At 41.7% G+C, this 23,812-nt stretch overlaps 1 protein-coding gene across 1 annotated transcript in view; it reads left to right on the top strand.

The window, feature by feature from the left end:
- Nucleotides 1-23,812, top strand: part of TEAD4 (TEA domain transcription factor 4) — a 68,715-nt gene that overhangs the window by 32,954 nt on the left and 11,949 nt on the right. Inside the window, exons 4-10 of the mRNA XM_042795542.1 lie at nucleotides 5,242-5,306; nucleotides 6,222-6,284; nucleotides 10,100-10,234; nucleotides 11,079-11,122; nucleotides 12,809-12,864; nucleotides 13,598-13,725; nucleotides 14,680-14,853. Of these exons, the coding sequence (XP_042651476.1) occupies nucleotides 5,242-5,306; nucleotides 6,222-6,284; nucleotides 10,100-10,234; nucleotides 11,079-11,122; nucleotides 12,809-12,864; nucleotides 13,598-13,725; nucleotides 14,680-14,853 (665 nt within the window). The remainder of the gene's footprint in view (nucleotides 1-5,241; nucleotides 5,307-6,221; nucleotides 6,285-10,099; nucleotides 10,235-11,078; nucleotides 11,123-12,808; nucleotides 12,865-13,597; nucleotides 13,726-14,679; nucleotides 14,854-23,812) is intronic.

Below are 23,812 nucleotides of genomic sequence, written 5' to 3'. Positions count from 1 at the left end.
GAAATGTATCTGTTAGGAGTGAGAGATACTCTCTTATGTTCTTTACCTCCCTACTCCTTTTTTCATGCCATGCTTCCAGTGGGAAGAATACTGGGAGGATAAAGAGCTTTTGGGTGCTGCACTGCAGTTGGTATGTTGGCTAGAGCTTCGTGAAACCCAATGCGCCGTTTCAACAGAGAAGGCACAACTGTTGGCAGGTTCTGATGACCACAGCAGGCCTCAGTGGGAGTTATTCTAAGAACACAACATATGATCAGTTCACTGAGGAACACTTTACATGGCTCTAAAAAATGAACCATCTGACAGTTTATGATAGCTCTGTCTGTTTCACAACTCTGGTCGCAGGGTCAGCGAAGACTAGCACTCCTCACTTGGCTAGAACAAAGAAAGTGCTTTCCAGAGGCTGTGAACCTACAGGCTTCTAGCTACATAATACCTGCTTGTATCTAACTTACAAGAAAAACAACAGACATTTAGGACTTGCAGATTTGATTCATGGTAATTTAATATGTTCTTGCAGCAGTTTACTGGGCTTGGCAATTTGCATAGTTCTATATTTAGTAATCCCTCTGATGCTAATGTCTGGTATTTTTTTGCTACCAGTATCTTTATTAGCTTAATATACCCTGCCACCTTTCTGTTATTCTCTGGCTCTGTAGGGACAGACTTCTGGAAGAGGAAGGCTGTATGAGAGGTGGTGGCAAGTGGGAAGTGAATTCTAAAACTGGAATTTTTGAGGATCTACATTTGAATGCTCTCTCTAGATAATTTCTATACCAGCTTCTAATATGTGCAATTTGTACAACAGCTTCTTCTCCCTCTTGTCTTCTCCAGTGAAGTACATGGCCTGAGAAAGCTTTGCAGTTTTTGCTGATGATGTCAAACAGATAAACAAACACTTAGGGAACCATCTCCCACTTTCCCAGGCTCGAATACGGTTTATTGCCTCTCCTCCCCACTTCCTAGTCTCAGTTTCCCTTGTTTTATTCTCTGTAACACTCAGGCCCTCCTAATTCCTTTGATGAGGTGCTGAGTGGTGCAGGAGATTGGTGTCACTGTGTAAAGATTTCTTTCTGCCAGTCCTTGCTTTTTAGGTCTTCTGGTGCTCCTTGCTTCCTGCTGCTCCTCTGTTCCTACCTGGGTTCTTGATGGGCTGCAATCCTGTTAGGGTTGTCCCTGCTCTGGCATTAGTCCTTCATGGGTTGTAGTTGCCTCAAAGTGTACTCCTTCTGCCATGGAGCACCTCTTTGCAAGAGTACTTTTCCATCCACATCCCCAACAATGTCCCCTACCATGTGTCTTCTTTTCTCCTTCATTTTCTCCAAGTGTGTCTTTTTACATACCTTGCATTTCTTCTTCTGTGCATCCTCATGTCTCTTTTTTGCAATTCCTTTTCTGTTTCTCCTTGTGTGTCTCCTGCCCCTAGTGCCTATTGCCCTTTCCAAAATATGTTTGAGCAAGGGTAGCTTCTGACTGGTTGAGATTTTGAATGATTTTTTTTGAATGAGTTTTTTTTCATTCATTTTGAAGATGGTTGGAATCAACAGTGGCTGGCATGGGGCTGTTCATGGCATTGTCACACACAGATTATCCCTGCAGCCCTCTACTGCCGAAGCAGAATAGTGCTCTGTCTGACTGCTCAGTTTGTAGAGTTTCATGACTTTAATGGAAACATGGCAAAGCTAAATTTGCTCCATAACATTTATTATATCTAACTGAGAATCCACTGAAATTAGTTTTGCAAGGATGACCCATATTTGAGCCACTGTCTGGAGAGTTTCCATATACTCAAATTGTTAGTATAGGCCAATGTGCACGCTTTAAAAATTTGCCTTAAATTCTTCACATCCACTTTTTCTCAAGGCTAGTTTTTATTCTCTCTTCCATTAACTCATTCCTCTTGCCCCTCATAGGGTTCTCTTGGTATATATAAATTTTCCTTCTTCATTTTTTTAGAGATAAAGGGGTTTGAGCACCTTGTTTTGTTCTGCACATTTCCCACTTCTGAGATGTGTCAAACTGTACTTCTGAAATTTTGTATATGATGGCATCTGTGCAAGAATAATCACTTCAGTTGTTTCTTACCTTTCAACTTGGATCCATGTTCAACAGATGGAGGCTTTGAAAAGCCATAAGTATTATTCATGGTGCTAGAAAAAGGTGATGTGGGTGTGTGTCACTGGTAATTGTTTTCAGCTTTGGAAAATGGTTACACTGTTTGGAAAAGCAGCCAGGTGGAAGGTAACATAACAGCATCTGCTCACATCAAACTCTCCTGGGCATGTTACTGTGCTAATGCTGAAATTGTGGGAACTGAAGGGGTCAGTGGTTACATGCTGGGCATTGCGTTTCTGGCAGAGAAATAATTTCTAATTTTTTGTATAGAGGAGCTGGAGCTGTTTTCTCAGCTACAGACCTCATTCTTCTCCCAGGGGAATAAGGAGAGCTTCTGTAATGGCACCATTAGGAAAAGATTAAGACCTGTAAATGTAAAATGCTTTCCTGCTGATATGTGTGCTTTGGATATGTTTCATGGACATGGCCTAAATGCAGTCATGGACATTTTACATTCTACTGTTTCAGAAACAGATGGGATTAGGAGCTTTGACAGCCCTTCCCTAAAGGGTTCAGTGGTCAATTTCTAGCATAGAGTCTTTCCTAGCATTCATTTTTTTCAGGGTTGAATTAAACAAGCATTTAAAATAAAAACAAGTGACAACTTTTCATGGAATATTAAACTACTGGAATAAATACTGTATCTATTTTCACTGCTTGCTTTTTTGATAGTCTATGATGTCCTAACATACAAGTTCTCCATTCAGCCCATAAATTTTCCACAGAAAATACTGTGTTTTTATAATTTTGTTATAAATAAACTTCACAAGAGCTGTGGCTTTGCTTACAAGTTAATTCCTGCTTCGTTCCTCGAACACTTGCAGCCATTTAATTTGTCTCACAGCCTTTCACTTCCCACTCCCAACTTTCTATTGCAGTATTGTATCTGCTACTAGTGTGGTCACCACAAATGTATTATTTTGCAGAGCCCGTTCTTTCTATTATGGTTTCTGCATTGATTCAGTCTAGAGTTCAAATCTATAGCTGCTGCTTTTCTGTTTCTGCTCTTTATTCCTCCACCTCCCGAAAGAGAATAAAATTTGTGTGTCTGCTTAGATTTTACATAGATTTTTACATGGGAGCCAGTGTATGGAACCTTCACAGTCTGCCTCGTGTCTTGGTGTCCACTCTTAAGCAGTTCTGTGGTGCTAGCTGTGAATTTGATCTAAGCTTACTTCTGTAGCTCAGCCTTCTCTGCTTCTCTTCCTGATTTTCAAATCCTGCACCTGAGTCTTCTGCAGTTTCCTGCTCTCATTCCAAGCATTTTCAAATTCTGTATCAGTGACCCTGTAGCTTCATGTTTTGTTAGCCATTTCATGCATGTAGATGTTAAGACCATTTCCCTCATCTGTCACTATGACTATGTTTTTTTTTGCATCTGCACTGACTTCTCTTCTCATATTGAACATAAAACTACTTGTCTTCATTTTCCTTGGCCCTGAAGGGCATAATGTCACTGTCATCTCTTAAAATCAAGATGTAAAACCTGTTTTCAGTGCCTGCAATGTGTGCTTGCTCCATAATTGGACAAGGATTCCTTCACCTCTCCCAGCCAGTGCCTCACCTTCCTGTTTGTTGGAGCTCCCCACAAAGTTAAGCTTCCTTCTCTATATCTTCTCTGAGAATGCTCTTTTTTGGGGGGAATATCTGCAAGAGCCCAAAAGCACTTTTCATTCACTGTATCACGTCACACTGATAAATTCTGTGTAACTGTTTCTATGTACTTCCCCATTGTTGTTTATTTTCTTGTATTTAGATTCACAGAATGACAGACTCATTTAGGTCGGAAAGGATCTCCTCAGATTATCAAGTCTGGCCCTACTGCTCAGTGTCAGCTACAGCAGGTTGCCCAGGATTGTGTCCAGTCAGGTTTTGAGCATCCTTCAAGGATGGAGACTCTACAGCCTCTCTGGGCAGCCTGTGACAATGTTTGGCCACCCTTACAGTAAAAAAGTTGGTGTTTTGGTTTGGTTTGTTTTTTTTTCTTCTTATTTTTCTTGTTTTCAGATGGACTTTAATTTGTTTTAGTTTACACCAGTTGTTTCTTGTCCTATCACTGGGCACTATTGAGAGGAGGCTGGGTCCCTCTTCTTCATTGCTTCCCATCGGGTATTTATATGCATTGGCAAAAACTCTCCCTGAGTCTTCTCCAGGCTGAACAGTCCCAGTTCTCTCAGACTTTCCTGATATGAAAGATTCTTCACTCCCTTAATAATTTTTGTGGACCTTGTACTGGACTCACTCTAGTATATCCACATCTTTCTTGTGCCAAGGAGCCCAGAACTGTATTCCAGATGTTGCCCCAGCAGTGCTGAGTAGAGATCTCCTTCCTTGACCTGCCGGCAACAATTCTCCTAATTCATCCTGGGATGTTGTTGGCCTTCTTTGCCACGAGGGTGCGGTGGTGGCTCATTGTCTGCTTGTTGTCAGCCAGGACCCCATCCCTTCAGCCAGTTTTCAACCCACCCCCTCTGCTTACCTAACCCTTGCTTTGTCAGGTTGCCCATGAGGATGTTATGGGAGACAGATTCAAAGGCCTTGCCAGAGTCACAAAGTATACAGTTCTCTACTCATCCACCAAGCTAGTCACCTCACTGTAGAAACTATCAGGTTGGTTAAGTAAGTTTTCCCATTTGTAAATCTATGTGGACTACTTCCAATCACCTTCATGTATCTGGAAATGGTTTCCAGGATTACATGTGCCATCACCTCCCAGGGATTGAGATAAGGCTGACTGGCTTGTTATTTTCTGGATTTTCTTTCTTGCCTTTCTGAATGTTTTAGTGTGAGTGGCTTTCCTTCTTCTTGTACTGGCAATCTTGATCCATGTTTACAGCTTTACACACTATGGTAGTGTAATTATTAAGCAAAGCATATGATTCTCCTTTCTATTGGTAATTTTAAGTTATACAGATGCAAGCTGGGAAATAGAATTTGCAGGCCAAAGTTCTGCTTCTAAAACTAAGACCTCTACCATGTGAACTAATGAGTACCTTTTCTAAGATAGAGAATAATGTGACAGAGTATCATCCCAGTGCTGATGTCTATAGACAGATAATTCCTTTGTGCATATTTTCCCAGGGTTCATAGCTTTCTAAACCTATATTTGCATTATTTCTCTTCCAGGCCGAAATGAGCTGATTGCCCGCTATATTAAGCTGAGAACAGGGAAAACACGCACAAGGAAACAGGTAAGTGTAAAGTTTTCCCTGTAGACATTAGCTTCTTTGGACCAGTAGACATGATGGGGGCTTATGAAAACAAATCCCTTGCTCTTCACTTGCTCTTAATTTCTGGCTTTGCTAGAAAGAGGTTGTTGTGCTGAGCTGGTTAATAAGAATGGTGGGAAGAGTCAGCTCAGGCATTTTACAGTAGGACTGTAATGCTCATGTCTCCAAACCACATTGTGACACCCAAATTCTTCTACTGTGATTTTATTTGTTGGGTCTACAAACATTTCTATGAACATCAGTGGTCCTCTATATGAAGATTCTTTTTTCAGCCCAGATAGATGGACAGCAATGGTGATTTTGAAAATACCTGGCACACAGGATGAAAAAGGAATCTTTGTAATCTGGGAATGATAGTTCAGTCTATCTGTGCTGGGCAAAGTACTGAGCAACCTACATCTGCTTTGGGTAGGGGGTTGGTGGATGACATCCAGAGGATCCTTCCAACCTAAATTATTCTGATACATTTTGGCCCACATTAGATATGAGGAAATTCTGAGAGTCATTATATAGTGGCAAGGGATATGAAACATGGGTATGCCTTTTCCGAAGAGGAGGCCAAGATGGTGAGCAAAGAGATCAGAACTCTCAGTCCCTAGATGTAAGGATGGGTTCTTTAGTTTTAGAGGAGGTCTCTGGTTTGATAAAGCCATTTGAATTGGAAAAGGCTTTAAATGGCCCATCTTTGCTGGCCCCTCACCTCATTTCATGACACTTTAAGTTATGTTCAGAAAAGCATCTCATTGCTATCTCAGCCACGCATCCCCCAACCCTAAATAACTCCCTGTTGCACAAAGTGCCTAAAGTATGTTTAATTCTGCAAGTAGCTACCAAGTACTCCTCTGGAATGAAGATGGGTTTTGTTTTTTGATGCAGGTATCTAGTCACATCCAGGTCCTGGCAAGGCGGAAAGCTAGAGAGATCCAAGCCAAGCTCAAGGTATGATGGATATCCTTTAACATTCCATGCAAGCCCCCTGAGTCATCCATTCCCTCTTTGAATAGCCTTAAAAAAGGGTCACTGAACTGTAGTAAGCTGGGAAGGAAAGGGTATTTCCCAAGAAGTGTTGTGCAAACACTTGTATTGTTGTACCTCTGTGACATCTGGAACAATTCTATTTACAGAATAAAGAAGCAATAACTTTAAATTTTATATGTCTGATTTCTACCTGTTTTATGCTGCTGTCATACAAGTCTGAGAGATCCTTAGACTTGGGAGTATGCAAAGAGTATTTACCTGAGAAGGAGGGGTTCATGGTTACAAATACAGACTAGTAGTCATTCCCTGGTGTTGTGGTGGCCTTGGGAAAGAGTAGTGTTACAGTTACAGAAGTGCGAGTTCCACATCTACTAGCGGTAGTGATGTGGAGTCGTCCGTGAGAAAGTGTTCGGAGTTGGCGTAACTGTTAAGAGGAAGCAATAAAACCAGCTAGCATCTTCTCAGGTAAAGTGATGCCAGCCGAATAGACTTTGCCTCTTGAATAATTCCAACCTCATTTGAAGATCCCTGGGCTAATGAGAAAGAAAATAGTTAACTACTTGCTTGAACAAATCTGTGTTTTCTTTTCTGTAGGAAGAGCTCTGAGATCATGCTCTAGGACTGATATCCATTCACATTTATTTCCACTCAGATTTGAAGCAGGTCTGTGTGCTCAGACTGACTTGCCAGAAATCTCAAGAAGGTTGAGTTTATGGGTGACAATTGCACAAGAGGGTGTCTCCTGTTAGAATGTGAACCATCCAGAAGGGGCTTGCCAAGCAGGGTGTGGGGTCCAGTCCTTGTTATGTATCACTGAGACAACCGGAGAAGGAAGGTGTATGCTGACCATCCTGACTTGGTATGTCAGTGAGTGATCTGGAGGGAAGTATGTTTGCTTCCCTGATCTTCCATGCTTCAGGGGATGATGAGGATCTTGACAGCCCCATCCAGCCCCAATTGTTGAGTGGACAGCTGTTAGTATGTGCTTCCTTTTGGCTGGCTGGGCAACTCCCTGCTGGGCACCTGGAGAAGTGGACTGTCTTATGAATGAACTTTTGGCACTCAGTCTCGACCAGTGCTGAAGTGCACATACCTCTACTGCAAACAGTGGTTACCTATAAGTCATAACTGCACCCCCCACATCCCATCCTCAGCTCCATTTTCTAAAATGGTGTTGTGTACGTCATTAGCCTGCTGTGTTTCCAGCTGCTCGGATAAAGAGAAGGAGCCCCAAATTACAACTATCTAATTCCGTGCTTCTAGGTGGGGCTGCCTAAACATGAAACCCGTGGTGCTGTTAAGTGGTCAGTTCAGGTGGAAGCCTGCTTAAAAGGCAAGTTAGAGCGAGTAGGAAACAACTGCCTGGGGTGTGAAAAGATTTACTGCTGCTTATATCTGTAACCTTAATTCTGTTCCTTGCATGTAACAGCTCCGGGATTTGGCATGATTAAAAAGCCAGTCAGTCAGCTGAGCCTGTTTCCATTTAGCACAGAGGAGCTGGCTGGTTTTGTTCTCAGGGAACGAAGGTGTCTCAGGGAGCTCCATGGAGCCACTGGTTGTTCTCCTTTTACACCACGCCAGGCCACGCTGTGAGCTCTGCCCAGCTGCCTGCAGTGAACCGTCCCTCAGTACCAAAGTGTTTGTTTCTGCCTGCCGAGGCAAGTCTGTAGCACTGATTCAACTCATTTACTTCTTTGTTTTTTACTAATCATTTTCATAGAGCACGAAATGAAATCATAAAAGCTGCTGCCCTTCTTCCAGTTCCTGGTGATAGCTGTGTGTTCTTCCTTCACTGTTCATTTTCCATAGCGAGTATACATTTTCATATTTGTATCCTAGAGATCAGAGCAGCTACACACTGACTTTTCAGAGCAATTACTATAATACTACTGTCTTCACACAAATTGGGGTGTCTTCTCTAAGTGTGCACTGTGCCTATAACAGATAGAGGTGGGAAAGTAGGGTAAAATTTGGAGAAAAGTCTGTTCCCAGAAGTCAGTAGTTTTCCATGTCCTGGGTGGCTAATAGACATCACCTGTACTGAGGAAAAAGAGGGAAATTATGGTGGTGGTCATTGTTATTGTTATTATTATTATGTGTTTTGAGAATAAGAAAATACAAATATTGAAAATGTTTGGTAAAAGTTTTTGTTGCTTCTTTTATTATTTTTTTTTTCGTACTGGAAACACGATACAAATTAATACAGAACTGTTAGCTGAAAGAGAAAGGAGATGTCTTCTTCAAAAACATGCTTTTTCCAGTAGTCTGTCAGGTATTTCAACAAAACAGAAAAACACAACGGGTTAATAGATAAAATATTTTCACTTCTTAATTGTTCATTGATACTTTAACACTTGAATATATATAAAATACTTCTCTCCCATAAACTCATGTATTAACTCAGGTAGACAAATACAATTTTCCCAGTGAGAAAGTAAGGGAAGGAAAAAAATCCTTTTCTGTAGTGGCAACTAGGAAAACATCCTTATGTATGTCATGAAAAAACAGAAGAGAATCCTTACCCTTAAAAAATGTTGTAACTAATCCTTAGAGTACTCCCTAAAGGATCATCTAAACAGGGTTCTGAAAACCTTCCCATGGCTTTGGAGTATCTTAGGAACTTTCTCATCAGTCAGAATGTTTCCCTTCTATTCATTTGAATGATACTAACAGGAGTCACAGATACTGCAAAAAAGAAGATATGTAAGTTTTGCCCATTCCTACCAATAATTCCACTTAAACGTTGTAATTTATTCTTAAACTTTTGTTATTCCTCCTCTGAATGTTTTTGTGTTAGACAAATCAGAATCCCTGAGCTTTGAACTTTAGGAAACCTTAGAGAAAATGGAGGGGTTAAAGAGAATGGAGACCTGAGGGTGAGAATTTACTGCAGTTCAATGAATGAAAGTGGGAAGTGAGAATTCCTGAAGACAGGAAGAGCCTACCTCTTTCAGCAGTTTCTCCAAGCCATGAATTCATCTGTGACATTACCATTATAATTATAATGTCACAGATAAATGTGGAGTGTTTGAAGGATGAAGATTAATTGTAGGGGATGTAGTAGGAAAGGCAGAATGTGGGGAAGTGATGCTGTTTGTCTATTTATTCCTTGGAAGAAGAAATTAAAAATGCTATTTGTTTTAAACATACATCAGACCCCCTAGTTGTTGCATTGTCATTGCCTGTAAAAATGTGTGCAATTCCACAGCCCTGTTAAAATACAGAAAGGACTGTCCTTGCATATGTGCCCTGGGAGATTATTAAGATTTCCTGTTTCCCCAGGGATAGGAATAAAATGATCAACTCTACCTAACGCTAATGCTGTCCCATATTGAGGTAGTCTTTTTGAAGTGATGATGACAAACTTCTTTTGTGAGATTGTTTTTAGAGGGGTTTTCTAATGAGCAAGAGTCTTTCCCATTGAATATTCTTACCAGCTACTAAAACACAAGAGTCAGTTAGGGTTGTACTTGCTATAAAAAAACATTTCAGCTGTGCAGCTGAAAGCCTTCAGACAGAAAGAAGTCTCTAAACCAGTGATTCCAGCATTTCAGAGAGGATGATTAATCACATCTGAAGCTCTAGTAATGGGTGAAAGACTTGAGATGTTTTGAAGAGTTCTTAGGACAGTTACTGGTTAGTCTGCTGACCAGTTTTCAGAGATGGGTGTTCCCTACAAAGAAGCTGATGAGAATTTTGCTTATGCAGCATTAGACCAGGCAACTTCTTTATCATTATAATAATTCTGCTTTTTCTGTTTCTACTCTTGTCCATAGGATCAGGCAGCTAAAGATAAAGCCATGCAGAGTATGGCTACAATGTCATCTGCCCAGATTATCTCTGCAACTGCCTTCCATAGTAAAATGGCCTTGCCTGGTCTCCCACGACCAGCCTATCCTGCAGTTTCTGGGGTGAGTGAATTCGTGTCTTGTTGGGGTTGGGCTGAAGTCACTTGAGTATTTGAAAGGGCATTGGGACCTACTCAGGAAAATCCTGAGAACATCAGAAAGAATGGGCCAAAAGACATTGTCTTTGCAGAACAAATCTGTAATATGGCTTCAAGAGTTTGGATCTGATTCTCTGCTCACACTGATGTAAAACAATAGAGTTTTACTATATGCTTATTTTAAAATGACACAAGTAAGAGAATAATCAGATCCCTTGGGTTTTCAGCTGCCTGAAATATTTTTAGGTATCTGTATCACTTTCCTAGTCCAGGATCTTGTTGGATTAAAACCGTTTGGGCCATCCTGACCCTTTCTTAAGTTTATCATTCCAAAGCTCATCCTGAGTGCTTAGATCACAAGTTGATGGCCCTTATACAAAATATTTAACAGAGGAGGCCTGTCAGCATTCCCTAACTTTTGAGTTCAGCCTAGTAAGCTTTTGCTGAGCATTTATTTCTGCTAAAGTACTCCCATGGAGCTCTCCTGGGGAAATTGATCCCTCTAAGAGAGTGATGAGTATCATGAAAGCTTTGGAGATGAAGGTACAAGTTGCATATGTAGTATTTAACATTGAAAACCACTATTGGATCAGTTGCTTGTATGTCACTAGTAGTAGTGTGTAGAAAGAAAATGAAGATCAGTCAACAGCTCCTCAAGGATGAAACCAGGAAGGCAGAAAGAAAAGGTGTAACTCTGTCACATCTTTAAAAGTGTGTGAGCTTGAAGTTTCTTTCCTCAGAAAGGAGCAAGCTGTGCTTTTAATCTCTGTCCTGAGTGATGATTTTGCCTGTATGTTGTTCTCTTGCAGTTTTGGCAAGGTGCTTTGCCAGGCCAATCTGGATCTTCCCAAGAGTGAGTATTCATTCATGTGAGCATACAAAACAGGTGCTTCTGCTGCTGCCTCTGTGCTGCCTGAGGAACACCATTAGCTATTACAGGACTTATAAAATGCTAAGATAACATAATCTTTGCTCTCAGATTCCCTGACTCTGGATCTGAGGCTTAAGGACCATGGTTGAAGACAAAGACAGAGTCATGAAAGAATCTTAAGTACATAAGACCTTATGTCTTCATATGGTACCTTCAACATGGATTACATCACTGTAATGTGTTTCATGACTCAAGCAGCCTAATATGGGTTATTTTAGGGAGCTGTTGAATCTAGCAGCCTGATAGAGGTGAGGCTGCTGCAGCCCCATGCTCCTAAATTAAACCAGTAGCAAGGCTGAGCATGTATTTCTGGTGCGCGCACACACAAATATGCATGTACTTTGCACTTACGCACATATACACGCTGCAGGCCACACGGAGGAGCACAGACAGACAACATGCAACACAAATACACATACATGCACACAGCACACCACACCCCCACACCCTTTTCAGTCAACCAACCTCTAGGTTCCATAGTCTCTCTGCCATTTAGCCTGAACCTCTTGACTGTGAGCTCCCAAACCATGCTGGCTAGTCTGGCTTGATAATTGCTACTGATCACACCCTCACTGCTGACACTTCAGAAACAAGCACACACACACACACATAATTGAGAGGTCCTCATGTAGGAAAAGAATTAGGAATAGAATTTAGTAAGAAGATGGGACAGGCAGCACTGACAAGGTGCAGGGCATGGACAGACAACTGTACTGACATTCTTACATGTGACTGGCACCTTTTATTGCCATACTTGCCCTAAACATCCCTATAATAAATCTTGTGCAATCCCAAAATGCTCTTCCCTTGCATTCCATAATGTGTCCCATACCATCTAGGCAGTAACCCCCTCAGTTTGTAAGGTGGCTGGTTTGTAAGCCTCCCCAGCTGGCTCACTGGGCTGGTTTCACACTGGGACTATGGGGCTGATGGGTCTCCTGTGGCAGCCCTCAGAGATGCTGGGGCAGAGGCTCTGTTTCTCTGACAGCATTCCTGGGGCTCCCCTGCCCCAGTGTGGAGATGAGCTTTGATGGGCTGATCCTTTACCAGTGATGGTCCTTGGTTTATTTGTGTGAGACTGTTATTTAGGTTGCTTTGCCTGCCATTGTTCCTCTGTGCTCCTTTGTATGGAGATACACTTTTTATCACATAATCTAACAGAAGCAATTTAAGCCAACTTAAGGACAAGCAGTTGGAGAGTGTCTGTTCTTCACCTAAGCCATTATTCCTGTCTGAGAGGCATCTAGCCCAGATGTATAGCCACTTACATAAATTTAAATCTATCCAGGGTTGAAGGGAAAGGATAAACGAATGGGCACCAGTGTACTAACAGGCTGATAAGGATCTCTGAATAACAAGTCTGCAGGGAGACCCTGCTGAACACCTGCAGGGAAATCTTATTCAGTCAAGTCCTGGCCCATTACTGTTTTTTGAGTCTTTCTCCATGACCCTCTCCTGCCCACACAGAAAGATAATTTCCCAGACACTTATGCCACTTTTTCTCTCAGGAGAAATATTTGATCTAATATGCAGAAACAGTTGGTCAAAAATATTTTTTAGTTTGGTTTGTTTTTTTTGTTAACAATCTCTCTTTGTGTACTTCTGTAGCATGAAACCTTTTTCTCAACAACCGTATGCTGTACAGCCTCTGCTGCCATTACCAGGTAGGTAAGGAAATGTATTTTCTTGCTTCAGAATTATATTCCAACTTCTGGAAATAGCCAACACTTTAAAAAGTTTTAAAATTTTTTTTTTAAATATTTTTACCTATTAAAACATTTCAGTGAGTCCCAAATTCATTTTTATATGATTTCTCCTTATCACCCGTTCCTACATTTTTACTTGCTTTAAGGTGGTTAATTCAGGGTTTCTTTTTCTCCTGGCTCAGTAGAAAATAGAAATTTATGTATGTCTACTGTTCTTCCACCATGCTGCATGTACTAGCACACTGTTTTCCATCATAACATTATTCCCTCTCCAATTTCTCATTAAGTGGAACAACAAATGCCTCTTCCTTCTCAGCTTCCCCATTTTGAGAGGTTAATGATCATGTTAATGGCGATGCTTCATTCTGATACGAAAGTAGTTTATTTCACTGCTCATTTGGGGCTCAGTCTAGGTCCTCTTAAAGTTGCTGAACATGTTTCTTCTAGTGTCAAAACCAAGTGGATTGTCTTTTACACCACTACCAACCCTGACAATGCTGTCTTAGCAGTGGGTAACCGACAAGCCACTCTAACCACAGGTAAAGTGAGGACCTCATGAATGATATTTTTGCATGTTGACTGAAGTCATAAGAAAATGAAATTAGTCAGCTTTGACAACAGGTTCTCTACTAGAAAGCTATTACCAACTGTTATCTTTCTAAATTTTGTTATATAAATCCTGTATACTTAGGATTTGAGTCTCCTGGTGCCTCGCCTTCCCCATCAGCACCAGCTTGGCAAGGACGAAGGGTTGCTAGCTCCAAACTTTGGATGTTAGAATTCTCTGCATTCTTGGAACAACAACAAGACCAAGACACAGTAAGATACACACCTGATTTCCACCTCTCATTAATTTTTGGTCTTCAGGTAGCTCCTGTTCATCATGGATATGTTATACTATTATATGTGTATGGAAATACTTGCTTCATTGTTTGACTGAGAACAGAAATCCGCCTTTGGAAAACACAAGATAACCTTCTCTAGGAGGATAGAATTGTCTACAGCAATATAGCCAGCTTTGTGCCATGTGCTTCTGGCCTCCCTTTTCAGGGTTATGGATATCAGAACTCAAGGCACTGAAGTCATAAAACAGTGGTACAGTCCCTGCTGGGCTATTCTAGCTGTCCTGTCCAGCCTTGGAGGATAGACCCAGAATCAGATGATAACTTGAAGCCACATATTTCTCTGGTGTGCTGGGAACCTAAATTTGGAGGCAATTGGGATGAATTTGCATCATTTTGTTTCCATGGTGCCACCTCTAAAATGGGAGTAGTAAGATTTGCCTGTCTCACTAAGCCTTGTGATACTGCATCTTGAGATGTACATTGGTGATAGGCCAGTTACATTTTCTCTGACCAAGACGGGAAAGTTCAGAAAACGTGGCTGGTACCTTGCAGTGGGATTTCAGGCAGCTCTTCACAGGACAGGGACATTGATGTTTGACTGAATGACCTGCGACAGGTAACACTCTGTATCTCAGGTTATTTCAGATTATGAAGCAGCAGCATGAGGCAATGATTTAGGAGTGAATATAGGAAAAAGTCCAATAACAAAGTTTCAGAAGCAGCAAGAAGCATGGATGTATTGATAGGAAAGAAAGAACACATGATCTGGTATTAGCAAAGACATTTCTGCTAATACTTCTGCTCTTTTAGAAGTGCTATCAAATCTTCAGTGACTTCCAGTTGTCCTCTGTGAAGAGTCATGAATGTTCAGTATGTACTGTATAGTACTGAAAAATTTCCTAATTCCATGTTTTCCTTCTTCTTGCAGTATAACAAACACCTGTTTGTGCACATTGGGCGGTCAAGCCCCAGCTACAGTGACCCCTACCTCGAGGCGGTGGATATCCGGCAGATCTATGACAAGTTCCCTGAGAAAAAAGGGGGCCTGAAGGAGCTCTTTGAAAGGGGGCCAGCTAATGCCTTCTTCCTTGTCAAATTCTGGGTAAGGGAAGGACTCTTTTTATAGGATACCCATTTGCTATGAAGTTCTCGCTTTAAAAGCGGTGGCCTCACTAGCTGTTAGAAGACTGCCACTTCCCAACAGATTTTCCCTTTGCAGCCAACTTAACACAGACATGGCTGTCACTGTGGATCTTCCCTTGGCTGCACACGGTACTCATTCGGGCCTGGAGCAAGGCGTGTCTTTCACAGTGTCATCTGCAGAGTTGTTCTTGACTAGGGTCTGGAGATTTTATTTGCCAGTGGTGACTTGGGCCCTTTAAAATTTTTATTTATGTATAAAATAAGATTTCAAAGGGAATTATTCACTGTGTACTCATATGTGTTCACTTCTCTGTTGAGTAACTTCTCAGTCAGAAGCAACATTTTTCCACCTTTTCTCCTATCTCATTAGCTTCATTTTGTGTTATCCAACTACTAATAATTTACAGATGTATACTTACTACAGGCACAAGGGCAGACAAAAGATAAGAGAGACATATAAAGAAATTGGATTCTGCCCATAATATATTACTGAAATGACTTCTGGTAAATACACAGAAATCAGCCTGTAAAAAGCCTACTTATTCAACTTGGATTTTTGTGAGTTAGCTGAAATTTGCAAAAACTGTGCCATTGTGCTTCAGGGTACAAACAAAATAGTTTTGATCATTGCTATTATTATCACAAGTATTACAGGATTAAAAATAATAGCAGCTTGGGGCAGTTGCATGCTAGATGGCTGCGGGAATGTGTAATGGGATTTGGAGCCTTTCACCTTGAGTTTACCACTTATAATTCAACCCCAGGTCAGGAATGAGATGATGAGAAGTGAACTTTTATATTTCATTATTCATAGTCTTCATAAAAACTGACACTAGAAAGTCTCTTAACTGGTGCTTTCAGGAGAAGAAAGAGTTAACTTAAATGCCTTGAGATGCAGCTTCTCAGCTGTGCCAAGCCTAGCCTTTCCAGAATTGAGTTGGAGAATGTTGGCTGGGAGTCTGCGGTTCAAGTGTCTAGTGCTTGGAGCATCAGTTGCTGGTGATTCCTGGAGACACATGATTTTATTATCCACAGACTGTGCTACTGAGCTGGGCCCCTCATGGGATTAGCCTCTGTTAGAGTACAACAAAGCCTGCTTGGTAAGGTCAAAACAAAAAGTAAAAGACCAGCCCTGTTCTGGAAGAAAAATACTTGGGAGAGACAGCAGCACCTTGCTAAGAAGTAGATTCTTTGACAAAATCTGGGTAGTGATTGTCCTACTAAGAACTGTCTAGAAAAGGAAACAGAAGTCTGATGAGACAAAAGAATGGAAAAAGAGTAAGAGGGAATAGCTTCTAAGAAATGGTCTTTGGAAAAGTAGGAGCTGCAAGAGCTGCTTCCTGCTGTGGGGAAGGGATGCCAGGAAGCTCTTCATGTCGAGATGAAGAGCACTGGCTCCTGTGTGGGATCACTCTGAAGTGCTTTGGAAGTTTCAGGAACCAAAAGGAAGAGCTTAGAGGGAGACGTTATGTAGAGAGACTAAAGCACTTTTAATTTTTTTGACTTAAGGAGAGAGAAAACATAATGAAATTGTGATTTAGTGCAATTGTGATTTTATTTATTCAATCAGTTAGTGTGCTTTTGTCCTTCTGGGGTTGGGTTTGAGGACTGTGTTTTTTAATATCAGAAGGATAAATGTGGCCTATGCATCATGTCAGACCAACCAGCCATTTGAAGGATTTACATGGTGTGATGTCATTTAAGATGGACTCTTTCTGGGCCCACGTGAGGTGTCTGATGTTCAGAGGGTATCAACTCCCTGAAATTTGGCTTGCATAGATAGAGGTGTGACATAGGATTTGAATCACCTTTACTCCAACCTATACATGATGTCCTGGGGCTCTGCATCTGCATACTTACAATGACTAACGATATTTCTGAGTTTGGTTTAATACTTTCACTGTCCGATTCTTTTATTTGGTAACCTTACATTGTTGAATCCCACCTGGAGTTAACATCAGGTTTTATTGGTGGAAACACTACAGGCTGTCACTTAGAAATAAGCTAAGTTTACAAGTCAAGTAATTGATTGAATAGAAGCGTCTAAGGCTTTTAAGAAGTAAATCATTTGGTCTTGTATTTATTTCTCAGTGTAGACAGTAGTAGGGGATGAAAACACCATTGCTTATGCCATATTCTGGATGAAAAAGGATTGGGGCACTTTTATGATTTGTGATGTGTTTCGCAGGAGTATTTACATTAATCCTGTTGTAAGATTTCAGCTAGGATCTCTAAGGCAATACAATCAAAACAATTTAAAAAACCCTTTTGCTCCAGAAAATTTGGACTTTTTTGAGGAAAACTCAAGCCATTTTGTTGCAAAACTTTGTATTCAACATGCCTAAAATATTGTGGTAATTCAGTCTTATACTTAAACAAAGCATGTGAGCCATGCCTGTAATGCACTGTGCTACATGTGTGAGTTTGATGTATTGCAATAGATGCATGTAGTACAACTCTCCCACCAATAAACACTTTTCACAGATAAGGCAATGTGATTTAAAAAAAACAGATTAACAGAAGAAAACTAGAATTCAGATTTTTATACTCCTCTGCATTTTTATACATCTGTAAAAGTATATGCTAGTGTGTTTTTTCATTTTGTTCAGAGCCCGATTGCTCTGAACTGCAATTACTACACTGTTGAATTTATAGCATCATTTTAGTATAGAAGTATTATCCAAAAGCAGATTACCAAAAAACTTAAACTTGGTGAGTAGAGTTAAATACTTGAAGGGGTGTTTTGAGACATGAAGATATGATTGATTTTTCTAAGGTTCTGAATTGAAGTGGTGGTTGCCAGGTGAAACAGACTTAAAAAATCAAGACATTGAGTAAGTTGGGTTTGTATATATGTAGTTTTAGGCTTGAAGAACCTGAGGCTGGAACGTGCAATTACCTCACTAAGCACTGAATATACCAGATGCTCTGTTGTGCACCAGAAGCCTAACTCTGCACTAGGGTTGGGGTTTCTTGACATTGCTGATAGCACTTAGGATCTAGTGCGACTGAGAGAGAGATGTTAATGTTTGTTCAATGGTGCTTTAAATTATTTATACAATAGCTAAGAGTGAAAAGTTGATTAGTTTGAAACATAAGCAGCGTTTGCAATTCTTCCTTGATTTTGGCATTGGGAGTTTGGTACAATAAACTAACTCTTGGACTTGGATTGGCAGGTTGTGTATGACATCTGTGTGACATTTCTCTGTGTTTCGAGTGCATTCTAGCTCACGACAATAAATGTGAGACATTAGCCTCCCGACACATGGGCAGTGGCAGGTCTGCTCTTTTCCAGCGTAATATTATCTCTACCACCTGTTACTTGGTTGTCTCCATGAACTCCTATATGCATCATTATTAATAGCTTGGGGAAGAGGTTTTTTCAGGGCTTTGCACATTAGTAGGACGGTGCACTTGTATCTTAAAGCTTTCAGAAGTTGTGAGACTCTGGAAGATAGAAGGAAAATGATAAACCAGGAATTCAGGAGAGGCAGTACTTTGTCCAAAGCAGCCATCTGCAGACAGGTAGATCAGGGGAATTGCTTGGGAGACCTTTCCTGCCAATGATGAATATGTGTAGTATTTTCTTCTCTTCAGTGATAGGCAAGCTGAACCAGTCAAATTATGGAGTGTTTTCTTTCCAGTCAATGAATTACATTTTTGTGGAAGGGGCTGAAGGGGTGGGCTGGAGACTGCTGTCCTACACTTCGCTTTTCTCTTATCCCAGGCAAATCCAGTCAAAACAGCAGCAGTGTAAATTCCCCTCAGTACCTACCCCGCCCATGTATGTCTTAAATCCTGAGCTGTCAGAGACTGCTTGGAGAGAAAGAAGATGGTGATCTGGTCTCCATGTCCATGCTGTCCTTGGCACTCCCTCTGAGGCAGCAAAGAAGACAGCAGCTAGCAACAGAGATTTTTATGATCTTTGCACATTTTTTCTGAGAATGGATCTGACAGCCCATTAATTTCACCTGCAGTCACCAGCACCACCTCCTACCAATTGTTACCTTATAACTAAGGGCACTCTGTCAATGGCACTTCTTTCACCAAAGTTGTTCCCAACTGTGTTCAACAGTATAAAGATTGCTGTCAGCAAAACGCAGACTGAAAGACTGAATTGCTGAGGGAATCTGTCTGCTGGGTGTCAGAGTAACACAATCCTGGGAGGCTAGCTAAATTGCAGCTACCCACACTGTTGGCAAGGCCTTCTGCTATCTTTGGCTAACTTAGAGACTCTCCCCTTCCCCCTTTCTTGGAGGCTGAAGCTGCAGTGGCACAAGTTTTGAACTGCTCTTAAAAAATTGTTCAGCATATGCATTTCCATTGACCATGTGGGACCTGTGTGCAAGATATCGGCAAGCTATGGTTTCTCACATCATTTAATGTCATTTGGACACTTGTTTAATCATTGCTTTTCAAAGTCTCAGATAAGCTGAAGACTTATTCTCAAAGGCCACTTTTCCCTCTGTGAAGAGAAATTTTGAATCACAGCCTCATCCTAGTGGGAATGAGGCCTTTTTCAGTAATCAGTTGTGAAATTAATTCCCACCAAAGATCAGACAAAAATCTTGGCTTATTTTATGGTTAGAACAGTGCACAATAACAACTTTTCTGTAAGTGTTTTTTTCTTGGGGTTGCAGAAGTCGAGTGGTATGCTCACGCTCAGCAGACCTGTTTTTAGAGGAGCTGCTAAGACACTCAGACCACCAATATGATTAAAAAAAAAAAAAAAAAAAAGTAATGCTAGCATGTTGAGGGTTCCTATGTTCCTATTTGTTCTTTCCTGAACAAATCCCTTCTCTTCCATCTAGAAATTTTGTCTTGTAGATATTTAAAAGTTCTGCTTATTTTTCTGGAAAGGAGGAAATCTCAAATGTTTCCCCTCAAAAAAGTCAGATAAGCTCTCCGGCATAAAAATTGTAGATCTCTGAGATGTGCTAAATCACAGATACCCCAGTGACTGTAGTTTCAGCATGTTTTGAAGTCATCAGGCAAGCTATGGACAAGTATGTCATGTGCTCAACTTGCACAGTAATTTGAATGCATCTCAAACACATCAGATTGCTGTTATGCTAGAGTGTGCACAGCTTTTTGCATCTGGAACTTCTTGGACAGAAAGCAAGAACCCTGAATTTGTCAGATAAAGTAGTATGGTCCCGTTGGTGGCTCATAATTCAGATTTAGCTTGTAATATGCCTCATCTATTTACTCTTCTACCTTTGCCCTCGAAGAGACAGAGAACAGCTGTTTGAGTGCTGGGCACCACCCAAGCAGCTGAATGCTGCTGCTGCCTCTGCTGCAGTCCCACCCTGTTGCTAGCAGTGGCTAGTAGGAGCCTGGGGGGTAAGGCAACTCAGCCCCGGGGTTATGGACTTTCCTAAATCCCGACTATGTCTCCTTTGGCTGCCTAGGCTGGGGTAAAGAATGTATTCAAGAGGTATCTCCCTTGTTGGATGCAGCATATGAAGGCACAGACTTGAGTTTAGATCCAAGCTGAGTCGTTTATTAATAGAACAATAAAGCTTATATAGATCTCTGGGGCAGTGTGGGGCAGTACTGGTAATTTTCCACTTCTCTTTTCTCTCTCTTTGGATAGTATTTTCTCATCTTGCAGCTGCAGGGACGCACACAGATATGTCAAATCCACACTCAGATTGAGTGTCTTGTTTGCTTTGCAGCTACTCCTTGTCTCTCGTTTCCCACATCTCCCCCATTTTTATTTATTTGCTGAAGCATAAGCACAGTTTGTAATTGTACTTTCATAGCTTTGTCTATCATTTGGCTAAATACAGCTCTAACTGTTCCAATAAAGCAAGGAAGGTAAACGATTAGCAATAGCATCATAATCAATACAAAAACTCCAAACAACAAAGAAAAATTCTCTTAAGCAACAGACCCAGACCTCCCCACCAACCCCAGTCAGAGAAAGGTTTCCAGTTATTAACCTTAAGCTGTTGGGCAAGGCCTTGTAAATCTTGAATACGTTTGTGAACTGACTCTGAATGGTCGGATAAATTCACGCAACACATTCCCTCAAAGTCTTTACATCCGTGTCCCTGAGCTAATAACAGAAAGTCAATAGCCGCTGTATTCTGCAGGGTAGCATTTGGGGTAAGCAAGGTTAATTTCCCTATGGTGCACGGCCCCCCCCGAGTATGTGAGGGCATGCCCACCCAGGCGTGCTCCCCACATATAAAGAACATCCCCGGGGGAAGGCCGATAGGGCTGTTCGCCCCTTTGGAGATACTGACTAAGGTAGTGTTGCACCGTGCGCTTGTGTTTCTATAGATTGCAAGGGGGCTATTTATTCACTGACCAACTATTGCTTTGATTCTTCCCGGTGTAATGCAGATAAAAACAACAATCAGCTTTGACTGATCCCAATAGATCAAGTTCTTATGGCTTTAAGGGAATTTGAGGCACGTGGGGGAGCCAAGCATCTACTTGCACAGCCCTATCCTTGCAGGAGGGCCTTGCAGCCATTGTGTTACAAAGTGCAAACCATTCTAATGAGCTTATGGGGATTCCTACTAAGCGTGTAGAAGATGGGTTAGCAGGTGATGCCAAGCTAAGACAAAGGTGTCTTGGCCAGTGATATTGGCCAACGTTACCCAAACATTATTCTTAGGTTGGGGAACTATCCATCCTGTGGTGATGGCAATCAAGGTGATACCCACAAGGAGGACAGGGCTCATGGTTCGCCTTCAGGGGGTGTTTCAGTGGGTATGGCTGTCTCTTTTGTCAGATGAGGTCAGACATAACGGGAGGGAACCCACCGAGATACAGATTCTGTTGAGACACAAGCATAGCCGCGTCCCCAGGTTAACAAGGGTACTGGGCCTTCCCATTTTCCCATTGCCATATTACAAATGTGTACCAGTAGCTTTTCTGGGAAAGAGGGGTTATCACCAAGATGTCTCTTGTGTCAAGTTGCCATTATTGCGATTTAAAAAGTTGAGTACAAAGGTTGCTTTACATAGTTGCTCAGGAGGGGGACATCCTACACTTCCCTTTTTTTGTTTTTGCAGCATATTCTTTAATGTTTAATGGGCCCGCTCCACAATGGCCTGGCCAGTTGGAGAGTGTGGAATGCCAGTTGCATGGCATATGCCCCTTTCTTGTAAGAAAAGTTCCGTGGAGTGGGAGGTATAGGCTGGGCCATTATCAGTCTTAATATGTTGGGGAACTCCCACTGCAGAGAAAGCAGCAAGCCAATTTTGTTTTGCATCACGACTCTTTTCACCAGCATGGCTGGAAGCATAGATGAATGCAGAGAATGTGTCCACCGTAACATGGACATATTTCAGGCACCCAAATGCAGGGTAATGTGTAACATCAGTTTGCCAGATTTGAAGTGGAGAGGTACCACGTGGATTAACCCCTACCTGTGGTAGAGGAGAAACGGACTGACAGTCAGGGCAAGCAGCTATTATGCTGCGTGCCTGCTCAGCTGTCAGTTGAAATTGCTTTTGTACTGTCCTCCTATTCTGGTGAAGAAGTCATGCGAGATGCGAGTCTGTTGAAATAACTGTGGTGTCACAAGGGCAACAGCGAGGCTGTCCCTTACGGTTTCCCTCTGTGATGGGTACAGGCAGCAGTGTATGAGAGCGCGTATGTAAGATGAAATAAGGGAGCGTGTGGTTCTGAATACGCTGGTGCAATTCTTTGAGCTGTGAAAAAAGAAGAGGGTTAGTAACTTCCTTCAGCAAAGCTCCTTCCATTCTCTAGACTATTCCTGCAACATAAAGAGAATCACAGATAATAGTTTCACAAGTTCAAATAGCTCAAATGCCCGCGTGACGGCTGCTATTTCAGCGACCTGAGGAGACGCCGACACCACTCACACATCTTGCTTCCACGACCCATCATTCACTCTCCAGACCACCACAGAACGGCCCGTGCCACTGGATCCGTCTATGAATGCCATAATAGCATTAATGAGTGGGATATGGGATAAAAGAACAGGGGCTTGTAGCGGGATATCACCTAAAGAGTTCAGTAGCGCCTGCCTAGGCAGGTGCATGGAGAGTTGGCCCGTATAATCAGCTGGTGCAGTCTGTATTGGTAGCGATTCATTGATCAGCCACTCCAGGTCTCTTTTATTCATAGGCAGGTATATGACTGCAGGGTCCTTCCCTAAAAGGTTGTGGAGGCGCAGCCGTCCTTTTGGGATCAGAACTGAGAACATGTCTATTTTTGACATTACTGGTTTTGAAAAGGAATGAGGGAGGAAAATCCATGCCAAAATGAGTAAGGGGTCTTTCTGTTCTTTATTCCATTGTGATAAGAGGGCGTATGGTTGAAAAGTGCTGGGTATTATTATCAGTGATACTGGGAGAGATGGACAATATCTGTGGCCTTGTTGATTGCGCAGCGTGTCAGCAACTAGTTGCAGGCAGGCGACTGCTTCTGATATTAACTGTCATTTAGAATTGAGGTCTGAATCTCCTTTCAGCAATTGGAAAAGAAGGTACAGAGTTTCCGTAGTGATTCCCAACAGAAGTCTTATCCAGTTTATAGTTCCTAGCAATTTCTGAAGATCATTTAAAGTGGAGAACTGTGGGTTTAGCTTTAATGGTTGAGATTGTACTGACCGTGATAATATTTACATCCGAGGTACTACCAAGGCTCCTGGTTTTGTACCTTTTCTTCTGACACTTGTAATCCTGCATCTTGAATAGCTCCTCATATCATTTTTACCACCATTTGTAGGTCCTCTGTTTTCTCAGCAGATAACAAAATGTCATCCATGTAATGATAGATGATGACTGTAGGCCACTGTTTCCTAACAGGCTGGATTGCATTAGCCACTACAAGTTGGCAGATAGTGGGGCTATTCAGCATTCCTTGCAGCAATACAGCCCAATGGTATCGTCATGCTGGTTCCTGTTGATTTATTGAGGGAATTGAGAAGGCAA

This window comes from Tyto alba, unplaced genomic scaffold (genome assembly GCF_018691265.1).
Source record: "Tyto alba isolate M040663 unplaced genomic scaffold, T.alba_DEE_v4.0 Super-Scaffold_21, whole genome shotgun sequence".
Classification (NCBI taxonomy): Eukaryota; Metazoa; Chordata; class Aves; order Strigiformes; family Tytonidae; genus Tyto; species Tyto alba.
The sequence above is the reverse complement of the archived record's forward strand: the minus strand, read 5'-3'. Positions and strand labels throughout refer to the sequence as shown.